At 44.1% G+C, this 22,641-nt stretch overlaps 1 protein-coding gene across 3 annotated transcripts in view; it reads left to right on the top strand.

Moving 5' to 3' along the window:
• Nucleotides 1–22,412, top strand: part of EML2 (EMAP like 2) — a 209,793-nt gene extending 187,381 nt beyond the window's left edge. For all 3 annotated transcript variants that reach the window (XM_033954399.1, XM_033954400.1, XM_033954401.1), the window contains 2 exons: nt 18,591–18,721; nt 20,973–22,412. In XM_033954399.1, coding sequence (XP_033810290.1) covers nt 18,591–18,721; nt 20,973–21,098 — 257 coding nt within the window. In that variant the 3' untranslated portion in view covers nt 21,099–22,412. The remainder of the gene's footprint in view (nt 1–18,590; nt 18,722–20,972) is intronic.
• The last annotated feature ends 229 nt before the right edge of the window (nt 22,413–22,641 follow it).

Below are 22,641 nucleotides of genomic sequence, written 5' to 3'. Positions count from 1 at the left end.
GGTCTTTATCTGCCATCATCTACTATGTTACTATGTTTTGACGCACATTGGGAAGAATAACCCAAATCATAAGTTACCAGATGCTAGGATTCCATCTTGGAGGATAGCGCCCAAGAAAAAGATCTGGATATCATTGTACACAGTAAGCTGAAACCTTCCACCCAATGTGTGGCAGTGGCCAAAAAGCAAACAAAATGCTAAGAATTTATTAGAAAAGGGATGGTAAACAAGACTAAGAATGTTATATAAAACCTTTATATCGCTGCTTGGTGCAACCTCACCTAGTGTACATAATTACAAAGTTAATAAAAATAGGAGTTCCAAATACCAAGACAGACTAGTAAAATAATCGGAAAGATGGGAGAAATACAATAATGGAAAGGCAAGAGAAACATTAAGAGGGAAACACAATAGGAAGGGTATTAAAATCTAATAAGAAGGTAGAAGTATGCAGAATCATGAAAAGACATATGTAAGAGCCCCAGCGAGTATATGCTGTGCACAAAGAATACAAACAGGGCCTGCTTGTTTTGTTTTGTTATTTAATACTGTTGTGATGTAGCCTATGTTTCCTTGTTGTGGTGCTGGCTGCTACCTGAATAAAAATTATTTTTAAAAAAAGTAGTAAGCAGATGACATTAATGATCAAATACATCTTTAAATAAAAATGTTTTTAAATTTGATTTAAATTTGTTAAGAGAAGATTATTCATGAAGGTACATGGGCATAGTGTTCCATAATGATGGAGCAATGACTGAGAAAATTGATTTCCATAGCAAAGCAGCAGATGAATCCAGACTAGTGGGTATAGCTCACATCGACCAGCAGGTGGAGATAGAGAACTGATTAACAGTTGGCCTTAAAGCCTGGTGTTCCTTCTGTTGCTTCAGTTTTGCTCTATCTCCCAGCAGGGACTGAGCTAGCCCTCTAGCTCTTGGATTCTGGATACTGCCGGAGATATTGGTGTTCGGTGGACTTCCTCTGTTGAGACTCTGTCTCTTCAGTAGGACAGGGGTGCCTGGCTGATTGGTGCCGGCTTCAGGAGTTACACCTGGGCCCCCCCAGGTCCCTGCTCCACCCTCCCCTCCGGGTGATTGAGGGGTTTGTTGGTCCTGCAGGAGTCTTCTTTCTTCATTCCAGTAAAAAAAAAAAAAAAAAAAGTCGACTTCCTGTTAGTGCTGAGCTTTGCAATCTTTGCATTTGCTTGCAGTACACTTACCAGCTGTGTCCTGGCGTCTGAGATTGCGGGAGCAAAGTGGTGAGTGTTTTCCCTGCCTCGGGGCTTGGGTGTCGCGTTGCCGAGTGGAGGGGTGGTTGGGGGCGGAGTCGGCCGTCGGCGGCGTTCGCCGCGTGTGTAAAAAAAAAAAAACGAAACGCGGCATGGCAACGGAGGCCGGTCAGCGGTGTTCGCGCTGTGGAACGCGCAGAACGCCGTCGGGCCTTTGCTCGGCCGATTGTGAGGCTGCACCAGCTGAAGATGCCTTTTTGCAGGCTTGTGAGCTGGCTATTGCCCGGGTCAGAGAGGCAAGGGAAATTTCCCCGGCACGCGAGGGTGAGTCAGAGCTGCGGGGCTCTTCCTTGGCAGGGGGGAGTTCGGCGGCGGTGGGGGAGGCGGGAGCGCCAGCGGAAGTCGCGGCCCCGCTCCCCGGCACGGATCAGGACGCTTCAGCGGTCCTTCCGTTTGGTTCATTTTCGCCGGATTTTGTGATGCTGCTGCACCGGGCATATTTGTTACAGGGTGCGCAGCCTGCCCCGCCGGTGCCGGTGGTCAATGTGTCCCGGCCGGTGCCCTCGACGTCGGCGGTGGTGACTGGTGAGACAGGCAGACCGGCTGAGGGCACGGTGGGGTCGCCGGCGAGGTCGCGGGTAGCAAAGAAGCGTAGGCTCGCGACCGCGGAGGCAGAGGACATTCTGCCTAGATCCCCTTTTTCTCTTCCGGAATTGTTGGAGGAGGGGGAGGTCCTGGATTGGGATGCAGTGGATCCCCCGGGTCAAGAACTGGATGACCCGTCCGCTTTGCGGTTATTTCATAGAGAAGAACTTTCTTCCTTAATTTCGAAGGCTTTACAGGGGCTGAATATTTCTCAGGCAGATACTGCGGTATCAGGTAATCCCCTGATGGCAGGCATACGTAGGCCACCTAAGTCTTTTCCGGTGCATGAAGCCATGCAGGAGCTGATCTCGGCGCAATGGGATACGCCAGAGGCCAGTTTAAGGGTGGCAAAAGCCATGCGGCTCTTGTATCCGGTTGACCCGACTGAACTGGACAGCTTCCTTAAAAATGTCCTTTGATGTAGCAGCGGTTACCTTGCAGGCCGCAATCTGCAGCTCTTATGCGGCCCGAGCATGTTTGCAGTGGTCGCAAGTAATGTCAGATAATTTAATGGAGTTTGGGGGTTTTGTCCCTTCGGAGCTGGCAGATTTAGAATCCGGATTGGCTTATTTGGCAGACTCCTTATATGATATGATTAGGGCGTCTGCGAAACAGATGTCTCTTTCAGTGGTATCTCGCAGATCCTTATGGCTCAGGCATTGGGCGGCCGATGCTGCTTCTAAGCTTCGGCTGGTGAGGCTCCCTTTTAAAGGGGGTTTGTTGTTTTGGAGAAGATTTAGATAAACTGGTGAAAGATTTTGGGGATACCAAAACTCAACGTTTACCGGAGGATAGAGCTAGGCCCCAGGTGAGGCCCTCCTCGTCTAGACCGCGCTTCAGGGATGTGCGGAGATCCAGGTCTAGTAAGCCCTTCTTTAGTTCGGCATCTGGTTCGTCCTCTGCTTCGAGACCGAGGTTTCAGCAGAGGGGTTCCTTTCGTACGACGAGACCCTCTGCAGGGCAGCTAACTCGTACCCCAGCCTCTCGCACTCCACAATGACGGGGGCTTGGCTCCCTCCGCCTTTCCCTTAGGGGGCCGGCTTTCGGAGTTCCGGGCGGAGTGGGCCACGATCACGTCAGATCAGTGGGTGTTGGACATTGTTCAAGAAGGGTACAAGTTAGAGTTCGCCTCTCCCGTCGTAGATTCTTTCTTGGTGTCCCCGTGCAATGGGGCGGCCAAGGGAGACACGGTCAGGATGACTCTTCAGGGGCTGCTCGAGCTAGGGGCGGTGGTGCCGGTGCCCCCGGAAGAGGTAGGCAGCGGTATATATTCTCTTTACTTCATTGTGCCAAAGAAGGGGGGGTCCTTCAGGCCGGTGCTGGATCTCAAAAGAGTCAACAGATTTCTCAGTGTTCGCCATTTCCGCATGGAGACGGTGCGCTCGGTTTTTGCGGCTGTAAGACCAGGAGAGTTCCTCACGTCCCTCGATCTCAAGGAGGCGTACCTCCATATTCCGTTCTGGCCTCCGCATCAGCGATATCTGCGGTTTGCGATTCTAGGTCAGCATTCTCAGTTTCGGGCAATGCCCTTTGGTTTGGCAACGGCTCCCCGCACCTTTTCCAAGGTCATGGTGGTGGTAGCCGCCTTCCTACGCATGGAAGGGATTCGGGTACACCCTTACTTAGACGACTGGTTAATCCGCGCCTCGTCCAGGCAGGAGAGTGTGGCGGTTACTCAGCGAGTGATCTCTCTCCTCCAGTCGTTGGGGTGGATTGTCAACTTTCCCAAGAGTTTTCTGTCCCCATCGCAGTCGTTGGTGCATCTGGGGGTGCGGTTCGACACGGCGCTGGGGAAAGTATTTCTACCCCGAGACCGGGGGAAGAAATGGCAGGCTCAGATTCGCCTACTTCTCGGGTCGGCCAGACCTCGAGTTTGGGATTATGTACAGGTGCTGGGCTCCATGGTGGCGACTCTGGAGGTGGTCCCCTGGGCGCAGAGCCACATGAGACCCTTACAGCACTCTCTGCTCTCTCGCTGGTCCCCAGCTTCGCTGAACTACAATGTGCGTCTCCAATGGAGTCGTCGAGCAGCTCGCAGCATGCAGTGGTGGCTCCACGAGTTGCATCTTTGGAGGGGCATGCCGTTGGCCACGCCGGACTGGGTGGTGGTCACAACGGATGCCAGTCTGCGGGGATGGGGGGCCCAGTGCCTGCAGGCGTCAGTGCAGGGGATGTGGTCCTTCCAGGAGGCCCAGTGGCCCATCAATTTGTTGGAATTAAGAGCGGTCAGACTGGCGCTGCAGTCTTTTCAGTCGCTGATTCAGGACAAGCCGACCAGAATCTTTTCGGACAGTGTCACGGCGGTCGCCTATGTCAATCGGCAGGGGGGCACCCGGAGTCCGCGGTTGGCAGAAGAGGCAAGAACTTTGTTTCAATGGGCAGAAGGACATGTTCCGCTTCTGTCGGTGGCACACATTGCAGGTCACGAAAACGTGCAAGCGGACTTTCTCAGCAGGAATCTTCTGGATCCGGGCGAGTGGGAGTTGTCTGCTCCAGCGTTCAGCCTGATAGTCCGTCGGTGGGGGTTGCCGGAGATGGATCTCATGGCCTCGTCCCGCAATACGAAGTTGCCTCGGTTCTTCAGCAGACGCAAGGAAATGGGATCGGAGGGGGTGGACGCGTTAGCTCTCCCATGGCCTCCGAATTCCCTGCTGTATGTGTTCCCACCTTGGCCCATGATAGGTCGAGTGTTACAGCGCATCTCTCGCTTTCACGGCCGAGTCATCCTGGTGGCTCCGGATTGGCCGCGTCGGCCGTGGTACGCAGATCTGCTCAGCGGGCGGTAGGCGAGCGACTGACGTTCCAGGTCACTCCCGACTTACTAACTCAGGGTCCAATTTGGATGGAAGATCCGGCCCGCTTTGGTCTTACGGCCTGGCTATTGAGCGGTCAAGGCTAAAAAAGAAGGGCTATTCAGAGCGGGTGATCACCACCCTGCTTAAAGCCAAGAAACTTTCGACATCAGCCTCCTATGCAAGAGTCTGGAGGATTTTTGAGGGATGGTGCGGTCGCCAAGGATTGGAGCCCTTCAAGGCTTCTCTGCCAGCTATTCTGGCTTTCCTGCAAGAGGGCGTAGAGAAAGGGTTAGCCTATAACTCTTTAAAGGTTCAGGTGGCGGCCATTACCTGTTACAGGGGCCGGGTGGATCGCTCGGCTCTCGCGTCGCAGCCGGACGTGGTCCGTTTCCTCAAAGGAGTTCACCATATCCGCCCGCCGGTAAAGCGCATTTGTCCATCATGGAATCTTAAACTCGTCCTTGGGAAGTTGCAGGGGGCACCTTTTGAGCCCCTGGCAGCGGCCACGTTGAAAGATGTCACCCTGAAAACAGTTTTTTTTTGGTGGCGATAGCTTCAGCAAGGCGAGTATCGGAGCTGCAAGCGCTTTCTTGCAGAGAACCCTTTTTGCGTTTTTCGGAAACTGGGGTGTCGGTGCGTACGGTGCCATCCTTCCTGCCGAAGGTTATTTCGTCCTTTCATGTGAACCAGAGTTTGTTCCTGCCATCCTTCCGGAAGGAGGATTGGGGGAAACAATTTTGGTCTTTACGGCTTCTGGATGTAAGACGTATGCGTCTCCATTATTTGGGAGTGACGAATGATTTTCGTCGGTCGGACCATCTCTTTGTCACGTTCGCGGGTAAAAACAAAGGGATGGCAGCGTCTAACGCGTCCATGGCGCGTTGGGTCAAGGACACGTTTGCTTCGGCGTATGTGTTGTCAGGGAAGAAGGTACCGGAGCACCTTCATGCTCATTCCACTCGGGCTTTGGCTACATCTTGGGCGGAGTCCGGGGGGATGTCTTTGGAGGAGATTTGCCGGGCGGCCACTTGGTCGTCGGGAAATACTTTTTCAAAGCATTATCGGTTAGATGTAGCGGCCCTTGCAGAGGCAAGTTTTGGCGCTGCAGTGCTGACAGAGGCAGCATTGGCGTCCCACCCAGTTTGAGTTTGCTTTGCTACATCCCACTAGTCTGGATTCATCTGCTGCTTTGCTATGGAAAGTAAAATTATGGTCTTACCTGTTAATTTTCTTTCCTTTAGAAGCAGCAGATGAATCCAGAGCCCCTCCCCATAGGCACTGGATGTGTGAAGGGTGTTTAGTTGATTGGGTTAGTTGGGGCTATGGTTGGTAAGTGTATTATTTCATTGCTGAAAAAAAAACCAAATGAAAAACAAAGGATAATATTATGAAGAGATAGACACATTTTCTACTGGAATGGAGTTTTGTTGCGGCTCATTCTCCTTTCGGGATGCTTGGGCAAAAGTGCATAACTGAAGCAACAGAAGGAACACCAGGCTTTAAGGCCAACTGTTAATCAGTTCTCTATCTCCACCTGCTGGTCGATGTGAGCTATACCCACTAGTCTGGATTCATCTGCTGCTTCTAAAGGAAAGAAAATTAACAGGTAAGACCATAATTTTACCTTTCTTGTCGTATCATATACTAAAAGACGTGCATCACTTTGCATTTATCCACATTTAATTTCATCTGCCATTTGGATGCTCAGTCTTCCATTTTCCTAAGGTATGTCTGCAATTTTTCACAGTCGGCATGTATTTTTTTTTTGTACTTTATTGATTTTTGTTTCTAAAAAATAACAAAATAGAGGAAAATAAACAATGTCATACATAAAACAAAATCTAATCAAAAATGAACATCAATTCTAGTCCACATTAATGGAGCCAAGTACTACTACACTTTAGTTATATAATGAGAAACAAATTAAAACAAAATAGAATATTCCTGGCAGGCAAAATAGGCCTCAATCAAATGTCACTTTTTATCTTCATCCAAATTAGTATCTGAAACTTTCTGCATAGGTTTATCTTTCAAGAAGTTTTCCAACTGTAATGGATCTACAAAAATAAATTTATCATTCCCATATGTTACAAGGCACTTGCAAGGAAATTGTAGGAAAAATTCAGCTCCCACAGCCAAAACTTGAGGTTTAAGCTGTAGAAATTTCCTTCTCCTAAATTGTGATTGTCTGGACACATCCGGAAAAATATTCAATTGTTGTCCACAGAACAATGCTTTCTTATTTACAAAGTACAATTTAGGAATTTGTTGTTTTTCCATCTCAGATTTAAAAGTTACCAATAATGTAGCACATTTAGTTATCAAATCTTTAGAAGATTCCAGAAATTGGGAGATGTTCAAGCTGTCGGGTGAGACCAGCCTATCATTTTCCCCTTCTTCCCTTATTTCTTTGGAACTCCTAGGAATATAATATAAATTATCTGGTACAAAAGAATCCACCCGAGGGTGTATTGTAAAATATCCTTCAGGTACATTCTTAGGAGTTCCAATGGTGCCAAATAGGGAAGTTGAGGTATCTAAGATTCCTTTGTCTCATTAGGTTCTCCGTTTTTTTCCATTTGTATATAAAGCAAGGTACTATCTATCATAATATAATCCTAAGCGCGCATGCGCACTTACAACTTTGTGATCCCTGCCTCCATGATCTGTAGTTCTGTGGCAGTGTTCAACGCGTTCAGCTGGATCCTGCGGCGGTTTGTGTGCGGCAGACCCTTTTCCCTTTGCTTTAGTTGCGGCGTGCGGCAGCAGTGGTGGACCGGGGGGGTGTTTGAAGCAGCGGTAGGCCAGATAGTAGGTAGCAGCAGCGGGGGCCGGTATGGGGAGGGGGACAGACTTTGGCTCAGGCGCTGGAGGGAGGGAGGCAGGCAGGCAGGCTGGCTATAGCGCGGCAGATAGGGAGGTAGGCTGGCTAGATTCGGGGGATGGGGGTGGGACAAATGCTGGAAGGCAGTGAGGGGGGACACAGGAAGGAGCACTGAGAGCACTAAGAACATGGGAAGGAGGCACTGGGGCACTAAGGACATAGGAAAGAAGGAGGGAGAGAATAGAAAGGTAAAATATTTGGCCTGAGTGTAGAAAGCGGTCAAGGAGAGAGAGAGAGAGACAGAAAGAAAGACAGACAGCGGAAAAGGAGAGAGAGAGAGAAAGAAAGAAAGACAGACAGACACATCTACTCTAGCACCCATTAATGTAACAGGCTTAAACACTTGTCCTTAGCAGTAGTTTGCTGTAAAGCATCAGCTGTACCTTCCAGTTTTTCTGCTCTATTTTCCAAAGACTTTATCTGAGATTGTTGCTCATTAACTTTAACAGTTATATCTGAGGAAAATTGACATAAATTAGATACAGTAGCCTGTAATGAGGACTCAATCCTTTTGACCACCAGCCAGACATTCAAAGTAATTACTTTGTCTTTAGGAAGGACTTCCTTATGAGACGCCGGTACCATTTGAACTGGAATCAAAGGCTGCGCTCCCAAGGATTAGCGCTTTCTTGAGATAAATTCATACTATCAGTTGGATGAGCAGTCTAGTGGTCAGTGCAGTGGATTTTAATTTAGGGCACTCAGGTTCATATTCCATTGCAACTCTGTTATTTTAAATGGTGAGCCCTCCAGAAACTGGGAAATACCTGCTATACTTGACTTACACCATCTCTGTAGCCCTCAGGCTTGGATGTTTCTTCCCATTTGATTCATTTTTGGACATCCTAATTTGGGCCTTCCCTAGTTCTGTCCTAAACAGCCTAACATAAAGCTGAAGGAACTACAGTGTAGGACGTCCAAATTCTGCCTTTCAAAAATCGTAATTTGGATATTTTTGGCAGATAGACTTTTGGGGGGCATTTTGAGATGTCCATCTGCTTGAAAATGAGTACCATAGTATGCTACTTACAATGTCAAACAATATACAATAAAACAATTTAATGGACAGCATAGGGTGTAAGCAATGGTGGAACACATCTAATGGATACATGAAACAAAAATCAAGTGAACAAAATTTATAGGGAAAATGGCTGACTGAATTGAATCTGACCTTTTCATTTCCAGGAGGACCTCACACATGATTATAGAATTTAATATGTCCCCTCTGGACACACAGTAAGTTAGGTTTTCAGGTCTGCCAGATTAGAAACACGATGATACAAAATGTAAGTGATAGTGAATTGATGTCCAAAAAGTACCTGATGTGAATCTGGCAGCATAATAGGTCAAGTATTAATTTATTTTGAACCCTAGCCAAAACAGCACATTTCCAAGAACCTGGTAAAATTAAGAAAGACACTCAGGGCAAATTGAGGCAATCATCCAGTATAATTTTATGTTCTGAGTACTGGCTGACCAGAAATGACAATGGAGACCTCGGATACGGTGGAGAGCCTCCACCCTTCCATTCTTCATTTTTAAGTGGGATCCACTCCAGTAGATTTGTTCTCACAGCCTTCTAGGTTCAGTCATTTACTCAGTCCCTGGCAGAAAGGCTGTATGAAACAGGATTACCACCAGCTGGTTGAATACAACTGAAGTGTGAATGGATTTTCCCATATTCCCTCTGGAGCTTCTCAATTAAGAGAATAATACTGGGAAAAACTATGCACAATGCAATATCCTTAATGTAAGCTGTTTGTTTGCATGACATGGAGATGTTTGTATCTTAACAAATTACTGCCAATTATCCTGCTCTGAGTTTTGTTCAGTTAAGCAATCACCTCAGGATAATGGAGAGAATATTTTACCAAGGCCATTAATCAGCTGGTTATCTCAGTTCAATATCTTTAAGTACTTGCCTTCCCATAACACAAAGATCAACCCAGCCCAACAAATCCCTTTGCAAAAATAGATAAAATTGATGAGAGAATTTTTAAAATAACTAACTCTATTCTGGTTTGCTCTATGGATGCCTGACTATCTAAACCCATGCATAACCTTTTTAAATTGATGGGGAACTGAGCCTGACACCTCTAATACTAGAAGTAGCAGGAAAGAATGCTCAGGCTAACTTAAATATAAGAATATCATATGTATAGATCAAGGATATGCATTTTTATTGACATGAATGGAAAATGTGATGAGCATGTCGGTTTCAAATGAAACAGGGACAGATCCTGATTGAAGCAAAATCAGTTTGCTTCAATTCATTCAATTTCTATTAGAGTGTATGGAGCAAGGAAAACAGCACTTTTGTGTGAAGACAGTTGAGCTGCATTGTGAAGGGGCAAAGAAGAAACAGGAGTAACTTAATCTGTCTGAACCTCATTTCTTCCAAATCTTCATAAATGATGATATCCTTATGAAACCAAAACTTCAGTTACCAGATAAGTAGTTTGCTGTCGTTCCTCTGGATTTTACAGAGACATTTTGCTTAGAAGTCAGATGCTTGATTAGACTTCACTAGAAGGTAATTACCAGCACAGATTACTGCGGCGACGTCCACACACTTCCTTCTGGACAGTGATCTGTAACTTATTTTACATAAGATAAGGTCCCACTGAATAAATGTTCAATTCATTTCGTACAGTAACACTAGCATATCTTCCATTAACAACAATTTTCACAACTCTGCAGTTTCTTCTTATCGACGTTATTCACTATTTATAAGAATGGGGAAGGAAAAGCCTCAGATAGCTGAATCCATAAGAGCTATTATGATTTGATCATTGGCAGAAAAACCTCGCCCCTTCTTTTTATTTCTTATACAAGCCTCTATTTACTTCTGCAAACATATATTTATCTACAGTCAAAAAAAGAAACTTATCTTTGCATGAAATCATACAGCCTCCTCCATGCTATATGCCAACGCGGGTAGCATTTCATGGCTCCTTACCCACTGCATCAGGGAACTGCTTTATACTGTCTGTGTGACTGGCAGCATTGCTCTTAAAGCTCAGTTGAAGCTTAAGAAGCTATCAGTCATAGAGACAGCAAAAAACTGTTCCATGACGCAACGGGTAAGGAGCAGCAAAATGCTGCCAGCATTGAAGCGTAGTATGGAGGAGGCTATATTTAGCCCAATGTGGAGCTGATTTCATGCAAAGATACTTTTTGTTTTGGCTGGTAATAAATAACATATGTTTGCAAAAGAAGTAAATAGAAGTTTGCACAAGAAATGAAAAATTGGGGAAGTTTTTCAGCCAATGATAGATAGCTGAAGTCATAAGAGCTATCACAATTCTGAGGCTTTTCCTATCTCATTCTTAAAAATAGTGAATAATGTTAATAAGAAGAAACTGACCCAAATAATGAAAATTGTTGCTAATGGCAGACATTCTAGTGTTATGAAATAAATTGAGCAATTATTGTATTCAGTAGGGACTATTCTTGAGTAAAATAACTACAATCACCAATTATCATTCGTAGAGTTCAGAAGGTTACCTGCATGTGTCAAAGTGGAAGATAAATGCTCATTTTCCTGCTTCAAATTTTTATAAAATGTTTATCATTTTAGAGAAACATTCATACAGTTTCCAATTTTTATTCTACAGGTAAAAAAGAGAAAAATTGAAGATTTCATTTTTAGAATTAAGGACTCCTTTTACAAAGCCACAGTAGCAATTCTCCCATGGCAGATGCACCAAAGTCCATTCAATTCCTATGGGTTTCAGTGCATTTGCCAAGGGAGAATCGCTTCTGCAGCTTTGTAATAGGGGCCCTAAGTGAGTCAATATTTAGCCTGCAGTGGTAAGCATTTTTAAATAAATATTCAGTGCACAGCCATACCTAGATACTAATGATGAATATCAGTATTAGATGAGGCAGCCGGAAGTTACTTGGGTACCCCCAGTATCCAGCTGCAATACTCTTGACAACTACCCAGTTAACTTAGGACTACCTATTTCTGTCCTAAGTTAGTTGGGTTCAGGGCTGTAGAATGCTATGTGTGTCCGCACAAGGCACCAGGGAAGCCATCCATTGGCTTCCCTAATGCTGACATCATCAAAGTGGGCAGAGTAGCAGCGCACTGTCAGTTGGGGGCATGTTGCACAGGGCACATTTGGCGCTTGTGGGGCTCCTGATTAGGTAGCTATCTGTGTATCGCCAGGGGTGATATGATAGAGGTCTATAAAATACTGAGTGGAATGGAAAGAGTAGAAATGAATCGCTTGGTCACGCTTTCCAAAAATATTAGAACTAGGGGGCATGCAATGAAGTTACTAAGTAGTAGATTTAAAACAAACTGGAGAAAATATGTCTTCACAGACTGTGTAATTAAACTCTGGAATTCGTTGCCGGAGAAAATGGGGTGGAAAAGGGGGACAAAACTTTTCACCATTCTTATGGGCGGTGAAAAGTTTTGTTCCCGTGATAGCGGCGAGTCAGGCTTTGGCATTTCCATAGCCACAGGCAAACTGAATACACTGTGCGCCTCCCCCCGGTACCTTTTTTAGTGGTGGTGGTCCAGAAGAGCGACGTTCAATGCAGGAGCACAACCTTTGTGCTTCCTGCCTGGTCCTGTGCCGCTCTGTGATTGGCTGCAGTCAGTTACCAAGAAGAAAAAAATTCTGAACCAAATTTTTTTTTCTTGGTTTTTCCTCCTCTACAGGTGGGTGCGTTTTATGGTCCAAAAAATACGGTAATTGGCTTAAAATGCTGCAGCTAGGAGTACAAAAATATCACATTACACCCCAGCTTTCATCCTTGTACTGGATACCAGTATTGTATGCAGTTTAAAATGTTAGCTCTGTTTCACAGCACTCTTATTTTCAAGTAGCAAATTTTTCTTATCAGCTAGGGAGTTCACTCGAGAAGGGTCAGGTCTTTTAGCTGTGCCCACCCCCAAAGCTGTTATTCAGTCTTTAGCTAGGGCCAGGTCTTTAGCAAATTACTCATCTGCTATTATGGAATGCTTAATAAGGGAATTACAGTTGGAGACTGATCTTTTCATATTCTGAAAGAAGGTCATAAATATCTCTCTTATGCAAACATTTTGCAGAGGGAGTTTAAAATGGATCTAGATCAGCCTGGAGATCTAATTATTTTAAAATATATGCTCCGATTTGTAGTTTTGTCTGCCTTTTTTATTTTATTATATTGTGGTGGGGTTTGTACACTGCTTAGAATGTATGAAGGGTGGATAATAAATGATTTTAAATAAATAATCTGTCATTTTTATGAATGAACATTATAATCATATTAGAAAAATTACCGCTGGTAGCATTTGCTTTCTTAAATTAATTTAAATATAATTGTAGGAAAATGGTGGTCAGAGTTGGAAGAAAAATTTTAAATAAAAATCTACATGACATCCATCTGAGGGCTCAGCCTGGAAGGAGGGGAAGTAGATGGCCATTCTATCTTTAGGTTAAGAAACAGAAGCATTAAGTGAATGGGCCAGGGGAACTTTTTACAGATACTAGAAAAATTTTAGATCAGATGTGAAGCAAACATCCCTGAGGGTATGCAGGACTGAGAAATGTCTAAAGACAGAGCTAAGGTTAGATGGGCAGGTCCATTAAAGTCTCAGATCTTCTTTGATGTTATTACAAAACATTGAATTTTCTGGAGCCTTGCAGTAGAGAATGATACGGGGACAAATTTTTTCCCATCTCCACAGGAACTCAAATTCCCCCTTCCTGCAAGTTTTGTTGCTGTCCCCTACCCCATTCCTGTAAGCTCTGCCTTACCTGCACAAGCCTCAAACACTTATGATTTTAAAGTATTTTGAGGCTTGTGCAGATGAGGATGGAGCTTGCAGAAATGGGGCAGGGACAGGAAAAGAGCTCAGGAGACGGAACGGGAAAATGAGTTCCCTTGGAGACGGGGAAAAATTTGTCCGTGTGTCATTCTCTACCTTGCAGATATAGCCAGAAATGTTAAAGCTTGTTCTGTGTTCATAATACCTTTTGAGGACTCTTAGGGTGGCTTACAAAACCTTAAATATATCCTGGTTAACTCCAGAGTTTTAAGTATAGTTGGGGAACCATTTTTTTTATTTTTTTTTAGAATTCTCAAGTTTCTAATTTCTTCCCTTTAACTGGTTCTTTACGCTGTTTTTTAATGTGACTTGCTTACATACTGATTTCATGCCAGACTGCTTTAAGGGTCTCTTAATGGAGCATGGGTGAATACTTGCTGACAAAATTAACATTAAGAACTCTGTTCTAACAGCTTGTACATTTTACCTTACCAAATAAGACAGATTCTGAGTATCCAGGGATATCTCGATCATAGAGATATGGAAATCAGTGCTAGGTAAATTACACAGTAGCTAGATGGGACAGCACAGGACAGGGGTAAAAGAAGCTGGCTAAAGGAATTCAGTCTCTGTGAATAAAATATTTAGCCCCTACTCAAAGGAAACAGCTCCTTCTACGTAACCATGTAAGAAATTTAGGGGCTTATCTATTAACCTAGGCTACTGTTAAGATGTGTTATTTTACCATTAACTTATAGTACAGGTCCCATTTTATGCAATGAAACTGATATACTAATAAATGGGGTTAATGGTAAAATAACACATCTCGATAGTAGCCACAATGAAAATGTCTCTCTGAATTGTTTATGAAACCATACTTAGGGGTCCTTTTACTAAGGTGTCTTAGTGCGCACTAAATTCTAACGCGTCCATTATATCGTATGGATGCGTTGCCACACGTTAGCTTTTAGCGCGCGCTAAGATGCACTAGCACACCTTAGTAAAAGGACCCCTTAGTCATCAGAGAAAACTCTCTGAAGGAAAATGCAATCTGTCACACTTTGGGTTCATGCAGATGTTCATTCACCTCCGATATAGACAGCAGATTGCAGAATGTACTTTTTTTAATGGTCACAAATATTCACCTATTTCAGATTAAACTAGTTCAAGGAACATGTCAAAATTCTAAATTTCAGAATCTTCCTTTGATCTAGAAGCGTGAAGCAGCAGCGATTTATGCTGAAGTACAAAGGCACTCCCCTTAGAATTATAGGCAGAAGAGAACCCCCCTACAAAAAAAAACGAGAAAACAACAACCTGCCTCACCCTGTCCCTCTGAAGCTTTACTTGTTCTGTTGAGTCATATAAAACCTGTTAGTGAGTCACATTAACCTCCCTCACCCTTGGTTTAAGAAAGTGGAGTACCTTTCATAACTGCTGATGGTGGACCTCGTACATTAAGAGATTTACTAGTAACCATGGATTTATTAACAATTGAGTTAAACCAAAGAATTTGACCAGAATATTTAAATATGTCAATGACTAACAGCAAGTTGACATCCACATGAACAGAGACCATAAGTTAAAATGCTTCTTCATCTGATCAGTTGATTGCTCATGGATTGTCTGCTTCCATTCAGCAAGGCATGAAAGTTTGTTTTAGTAAGAATTGTTCATTGAGATGGAAGAAAGGAACGCCCCTGTGGAGAATGGTGTTCTTAACAGCATCAGTGGAGTTAATAACCTGAAATGAAAAGCTGATTATTTTATTAGTTGAATGGGATAAAGTAGGTGCCAGTTGAAAACTGAGAGAGGTAATAAGATACCAAACATCAAGAAAATCATACCAAGTTTCCAAGTTTTATTTACATTTGATATACCGCATTGATGATAACATCTATGTGGTTTACATATTAAAATAAAGTTTTAAAAATGTTGAGCCAGTCAGGGCCTTAGGCCCATCCCATTGCATCCTAAGATGCATTGGGAAAGGGAAGGCTAGTCATTCGCAGCATGCAGCCCTGTAGACAGGAGGGAGTGGGCTTTCCTTCTGCCAATTTTGCAGCACAAGATACGGGAGTGACGGGTGATATGGAGGAGGGGGTGTTGCCAGTGCTGTCGAGGAATGTTGAGGGAAGGGGTGTAGTGTGGGGGCTCTCTGTGGAGGGGGCTGGGGAGGGAGGGAGAGAGGAATCTCCCTGCCAGTTCAGCTGATCTGGCAGGGGGAAATCCCTATCAGCTGAAATCCCCAAAACTGGTTCAGCTGATGGGGATTCCTCTACCCCAATCAGCTGATGGCAAGCCCTCAATATGCTGTTCCCCCCCCCCCTCCATCTCTGGGTGGTAGGAGGGGTTCCCCCCCCCCATCTCTGGGTGGGGAAATAAGGGAGGATTATGCCTTAATCCCTATTAGGATGTCCAAGTACCAATTTAGGTAAGGTTTTGGACGTTTTAAAGTTCTGATTATGCCCCCCCTACCCCCATAGTCTAACCTGTTTTTTATCGGCTCACAATAATTGGTCAAAATATCCAAAGCCAGATCAATTATAAGGGACTTTCAAAATTACCCAATATCAATACTCTGCCTCCCCTCCTGTCAATCTTAAGTAGTTATTATTTAAAGAAACCACCAAAACACTGTTCCATAAACTCTGACAGAACTTCCCTATTTAGCTGAAGACAATAGCATAGTCACAGGTGGGCACAAGCCAACCCACTTTAGACTCAGACCCACCCAGCAGCAGCATAATAGTAATGTGGCTAACGGGGATCTTTTTACCATTTTATGAAAGATGTTTTGTTGACTCGAATAGCCTCTTTGATTCTACCTTGTAACCATGTTGGTTGTCATTTGCTTCTCTTTCCACCTTTTTTAATATGTGGAATATAAATGGTCTTCCAGGGTTGTAATTTTAAACAATGTTCATACCTAATTTCAACTCCCAACCTTTGTGGCTGCTGCTCCTTTTGGCTTTTATTTTTGTTTAACCATTTTCCTCATTTTATCAAAGTTGCCCTTTTAAAAGATAAATGCTGCCACAAATTTTGTCAGTGTCTTCACCACAGTTATTAGCTCAGTTTTCATCATGTTATGATCACTGTTATTCAAACGGTTACCTCTTTCACCAAGTCCTGCATTCCACTAAGGACAATACTAAAGTAGCTGCCCCTCTTGTTGGATCCTGGACCAGTTCTAGGAATTTTACCTCCCTAACTTTTCCTGATATGACATTTATCCAATCAATATTAGGGTAATTAAAATCACTTATTGTTATATATAGGGTCGGCCGGGGGGGGGGCGCGGGTCGGCGGGGGGCAATCAGGGGTTCTGGGTGGGCGATCGTTAGGGGGAGGGGGGTTGCGTCGAAAGCAGGAGGGCCTGGGATCCATCCTGCCCGTAATGTAGTGGGGCGTGGGGGGTAGGGGGTCGCTGGGGCCAGGAGGGCTTGGTCTCCCTCCTGGCCCATTCCAGTTGTGGGGGGGGGTCACCAGGGCCAGGAGGGTTTGGGCTCCCTCCTGGCCCGATCGTACTCAGGGGGGGGGGGCGCCGGGGCCAGGAGGGTTTGGGCCCCATCCTGACCCGATCGTACTCAGCAGGGGGGGGCACGATCGGCGGGGGTGCCGCGGGGCAAGAGGGCTTGGGCTCCCTCTTGCCCCGATGTGTGTGTGTGTGTGGGGTGATGTCTCACGGCAGGAGAGATGCCTCATCTCCCCTACCGCGATGCTATCACTCCTCTACCCGAACTGCCGCGACCCGCGGCAGGAGAGATAGGGCATCTCTCCTGCCGCGGAAGTTCAGGTAGAGGAGTGATAGCATTGCGGTAGAGGAGATGAGGCATCTCTCCTGCCACGATGCTTGCGGTGGAGGGGTAGGCAGGTTGCGTTTTCGGCACTTAGACGTGTCTTGACTTGGTCTAAGTCAAAAACGTATAAGTGCCGACTAGGCAACCTGCCTAAGGTTTTGGTTATACCTGTTGTACGCCTAGGTGTAGGTTGGCCCCCTCCCGCCCACCGCTCCCCCTTTCCCCTCCTCTAAACACGCCTCTTTTCTCTCTGTGCGTCTAGAGGCAGGGGAAAGGCCTAAGTTGGTTTTACATACGTCTAAAAAACAGCTTTGGTTATGGGTACTTGGACAATCAAGCGTTTTGATCGTCCAAGTAGCCATTTAGGACACTTTTTAGATGTTTTTTTCTTTTGATTATGCCCCTCCACGGTTTTAGAAATGGTTTAGACAAGTTTCCTAGAGGAAAAGTCCATAGCCTGCTATTGAGATGGACATAGGGGAAGCCACTGCTTGCCCTGAGAGCGGTAGCATGGAATGTTGCTACTATTGGGGTTTCTGCTAGGTACATGTGATCTGGATTGACTACTGTTGGAAACAGGATAGTGGGCTAGATGGACCATTGGGCTGACCCAGTATGGCTATTATTCTGACTTTAGTAAAATAAGTTCCAAGTTTATTTTTATTTTGATATACCACTCTTCAGGAATGCCATTCAAATGATTTACAATAAAAGGAGGGGAAAAAAATTCTGATTAGTTTTTTCCAGATGTAAATGCCTACTAACACATCCAGAATGGCTCCTTAATATATCAGTAGGTGAACTCAGTTTTATACTTTTGATAACCGCTTTATTGGACCCTCTTTCATTTTCACTTCCCTTTTTTGTGTTTTTTTCTATTAACTTTTAAAATGGGTTAAATGCCAATCACCACTTTATACTTTTGGTTATTTTATTGCTATTTACTTGTTTTACATTTTGATATTAAAAGTTTCTGGCAACAAGAGCTAGAGGCTGAATCAGAGCCAGATATCAAGGTGAGGAGCAGCTACTGGGAGTTTACCTGGGCACCACTGATATTCAGTAGCCATACCCAGATAGCTTCCTGGTTAACTTGGGACAATTTGGTTACCACTGCTGAATATTGGCAGCGTTTGGGTAACAGACACCTTGCCCACAGATACCTTGGTACTAACTAAAGATTGCCACAGTGGTCGGAGATGTTGAGTGGCACTCTCCGGTTGAGAATATGGTATAACTGGACAGGAGTCTATCCTGTTTGGTTAACCCACCCTGAATATCGAGCCTTGTGTCTTTGTATAGGTTTTCTTACATGAGTTATGGCTATTGAATTATTGTGCCTGATGTTACACCTTATATTTTTATGTTTTTGCTAGCCTTGGTTTTTTTAAGGTAAAGTGGTGTATTAATAAGATTGGATCAGTTAGTGTAATATGTTCCTTTTTTTTCATGAATATCTAATTAAAAGGTGTGTGGCCAGAGGGCTCTGATGGAACTGACATCAATGCCATCTGCCGGTCACATGACACAAAACTCTTGGCCTCTGCGGATGATTTTGGAAAAGTGCATCTCTTCTCATACCCCTGCTACCAGCCGCGGGTAAGTCTCAGAAGGCGCTTCGTGGACAAGCAACTGACTGTTAGAAATCACTCATTATTAGCTTATGCAATAGTGGCACTAAGGGTTCCTTTTACTAAGATGCGCTACGTGTTTTAACACGTGCTAAATATACATGCACGCTAAATGCTAACGTGCCCGTTATAAGTCTATGGGCACGTTAGCGTGAGCTAAAACACAAAGCACACCTTAGTAAAAGGAGCCCTATGTGTTGTCAATGAGTTTTCATTCCTGAGCTGAGTTGTAGCACCTTGCGATGACTGTAGCCAGTGGCATAGCAAGGGTAGGAGGCACCCGGGGCACCTTAGACTTATATACCAAATCATCTCCTAGAGTTAAGAGCTCGATTCAGTTTACATAATTAAATTACAGAAAAGAGCTATTGGCATTCATTGGAACTATTACCTAAAAAAACACTGAAACAAACAAGTGTTCAAGGCTTTGTGAAAAATCTGAAAAGATAGACAAGTTCTTATGTGAAATGGTAATTCATTCCAAATTGCAATAAATTAATATGGCAAGGAACAGGAAATTTTGCTAGTAGACTTTTCCTTTTATGGATGGGAAAGAGAATTTATACATGTGAGATGTTCTTGAACCTGAAGATTTCAGGGTGTTTAGAGATGGAGATTAAAGGCACAAAAAGCCCATGTAAGATTTTTAAAATCATTCAGGCACATGTAAATTGAACTCTTAATCGAAATGGAAGCCAGTGAAGTTTCCTCCCTTCCCCCGTACCTCTTTAAATCGTTGCTTGTTTGAACAGCTTCTCTGGCCTGCCGCTCACACTGGTTTTGGATTTCCCTCTATTATCACTTCTTGGCCCTGTGACTAGGAAGTGATTTCAGAGGGGAGCCAGGCCGGCACAAGCAGTCGGCTGGAAAACTTGCTTAAAGATTTAAAGAGGTATGGTGTGGGGGGAAGGGAGGGCGTGAGTGTGGTGTAGAGAGGTGCCAGTGCTCCCACCAAGATGGTGCCTGGGTAGCCCCCCCCCTTACTACGCCACTGGCTTTAGCCTGGGATCACTATGGAGAAAACAGCTACAGCCGCTGGAAGAAAGGAGTCTCAGTTGTTGCCCAACAGAGACACCTACAGCTTAATTTTATATAAGTCACACATAATTAACGCACATTTTCATGCACCTACTTGACTTTGTGATATACTAACATAGATGTGAAAGTGCATTACCACCAACTTCTGGTGTAAATGTTACTGTATACTTTTTGCTTGTAAATTATGGTTCTGTTCATATAAGTGCAGACTGTACCCTGTATTTGTCCACAGAGAAAGTGCACACCCTGAAACTTTTGTTTGCGCTTTCATGCTGGTCATTTTATAAGTGGCCACTTACACACATGATGACTAAAAATACTAGCATTTCCATGTGCTCTTAGGACCTAATTCTTCATATAGCACCTTAAGTTGTATATGGGTACAAATAGCCGATTTGCACACCTATTGGCACCAATAATTGGCAGTTAACATCTACTAATTGACAATAATTAGAAGTTACACACAACTTTGTAGGCGCATTATAGAAAGTGGTACATGTCATCTCTAGTGTGTGATCTGGCCGCATCCTTTTTTCAAGAGAGAAGCATGGGCGGATAGTGGGCGATCCTAAGTGATGTACATTGCGTCCAATCCTCATGGAATTTAGGCCTGGTTTTCCTTGGCCTAAGTAGGTGCACCTACTTATGATACATATGGGTGCTAAGCATGATTCTATATGGTGTACATAACATTTATAGAATTGTGCTCAGTATTGCCTTGATCGGCGCTGAATTTTTAGGCCCCATATGTAAAATTGGGCCTTATGTGCCTAAAACTAGGTGGTTCTTGTAAAATAACTCACCTAGGGGCTGACTCAGATCCAAACAGGGAACCATAGCCTGTGTACCAGCTACAGGACTGCTGCTGTATATGGCTGGGCTAGGTGGGATGAGGGAATAGGTCCTAAAATGGGAAGAGAAAAAGCTGATAGGCTAAGAATTGCGAGCCTTCACTTAGTGAGACCACTTGTGATTATGTGGAGGCGCAGAGGATCAGAAGGGTAAAATGTATCAGTGAAGAACCTGCTTCTGTGTATTTCTTTATTTTGCAACCCCCTCACCATAAAAAATATATATATTTCAGCTTTTAAAGATTTAACAAAATTCCTTCTGAGGTTGAAAAGTGAACCGAGAGAGATTTTCCAATTCCACTTCTCTTTTTGTGTGTTTTTTTTAACTAGGCCTCAAGTCACACGTATAGCGGCCATAGCAGTCATGTGACCAACATTGCCTTTCTGCATGACGACAGTCTTCTGCTCTCCACAGGGGGGAAGGACACCAGTATTTTCCAATGGCGGGTCATTTGAAACCCACGGTCCTAGCAGTTTGTATGTGTGTATGTGCGTGTGTGCAACAGAAGGCAGCTAATCATGAGGGTGCTAATTCCCCAGAAACCTATGTAACTTTTTGGGATTTGTGTCCAGGTAGGAAAGATAGGCAATATAACTGTTCTATATGTTATACTCTTTAATATTATGAATTATGCTGTAAAGTCACAGGTCTTTGAAATATGGTGGTAAATAATTATATATATAGATATATAGATATATATATATGAGAGAGAAAATTATATACATATATGTGCTTCATTAAAAATATTTAGAAGTACGAGAAGGAATTTGCACTGATGAAATAGGAAATGCCCTATAGTGGTCTATAAGACCCAACTTCATCTGGGGGGGAAAGAAGGGAACATAAGGTACTCCCTCTTATCTTAATGCAGAGGTGCCTTTGTCAAAGGGAAACATTCTAGAATTGAGGTCCAAAAAAATTCACATTCTAGATTAAGATGGTAGATTTCGCCTATAATTTGGCCTAGCTTTACAGCCAATTAGGACTACCTATACATGCACCAAAGATGCAAGAGGCTGGGTTGCAAAACGTCATGGAGGGACATCAGTTACTCCCTAGTCACTGCTTGGCCGTTTTCAGTATAATTCTGTAACATGAGCTCCTATATTTAAGCACTACAGAATGCACAAAAATTATTAGAATGCTGGTATATATGCATGTGTATGCCAATACACCCCTGAGCTATATTCTGTAACTACATATATCTGGCATATGGGTGTGTATGGGTGGGGTGCAAAGCTATACATATAACATATAGAATACTATAAGTTGGGCACATATCTCTGGAGTATAGGTATTACACCTATACCAGTTCTATGGCTGGCATAAATACTCACACCTAAGTGCATATGTGTACATATAACTAATTATACAGTAGGTGCATACTATCCTTTATAGAAAGAGCCAATTGGGTGTCTTCTGGGTACCTTTATATGGGCACACAATTTATAGAATTGACCCATTGTTTACAATCCATCAACTGTTCTTGGGTGCTTCTAGACAAGAGTGGTCCTATCTACTCCGATAATAGGCAGGATTTTAGGGTTTCAATTTTGTTTCACCAGTTCCTGTGTCCTGCTTGGTAGTGCCTGACACAATTTGGCAAGTCTCAAGTATAGTGCTAAACGTAGCCAAGTTCTAGGCAATGGGAATCATGAATTTGCTCTGGGGAAAGTTTTCTGTTGAAGCTTTTGTGTCACAGTGAGTGAAAATTGTCTTGTCAATTTTCTGTCTGTGGAAACCTGCTGAATAACCATTTTTTTCCTGCAGCCTGGGCTGTGTGTCTCATTGTTTTGCTTGTCTGCTCTTTTTTTTTTGTCCCTTTTCATTCTTGAGATGTGTTGACATTTTAAAGTTTTAGTCTATGCCAGTGTCTCGCAAACTATTTCCAACAACGGGCACACTAAACAGGTAGCCTCAGCTCAAGGGCACCCGGAAGTGCATGGACATCGATGCGATGATGTCATGCACCCGCGTGATATCATCACATCAAGCGCA

Source organism: Geotrypetes seraphini, chromosome 8 (assembly GCF_902459505.1).
Source record: "Geotrypetes seraphini chromosome 8, aGeoSer1.1, whole genome shotgun sequence".
In the NCBI taxonomy this organism is placed as follows: domain Eukaryota; kingdom Metazoa; phylum Chordata; class Amphibia; order Gymnophiona; family Dermophiidae; genus Geotrypetes; species Geotrypetes seraphini.
This window is presented reverse-complemented; position numbering and strand designations above follow the sequence as displayed.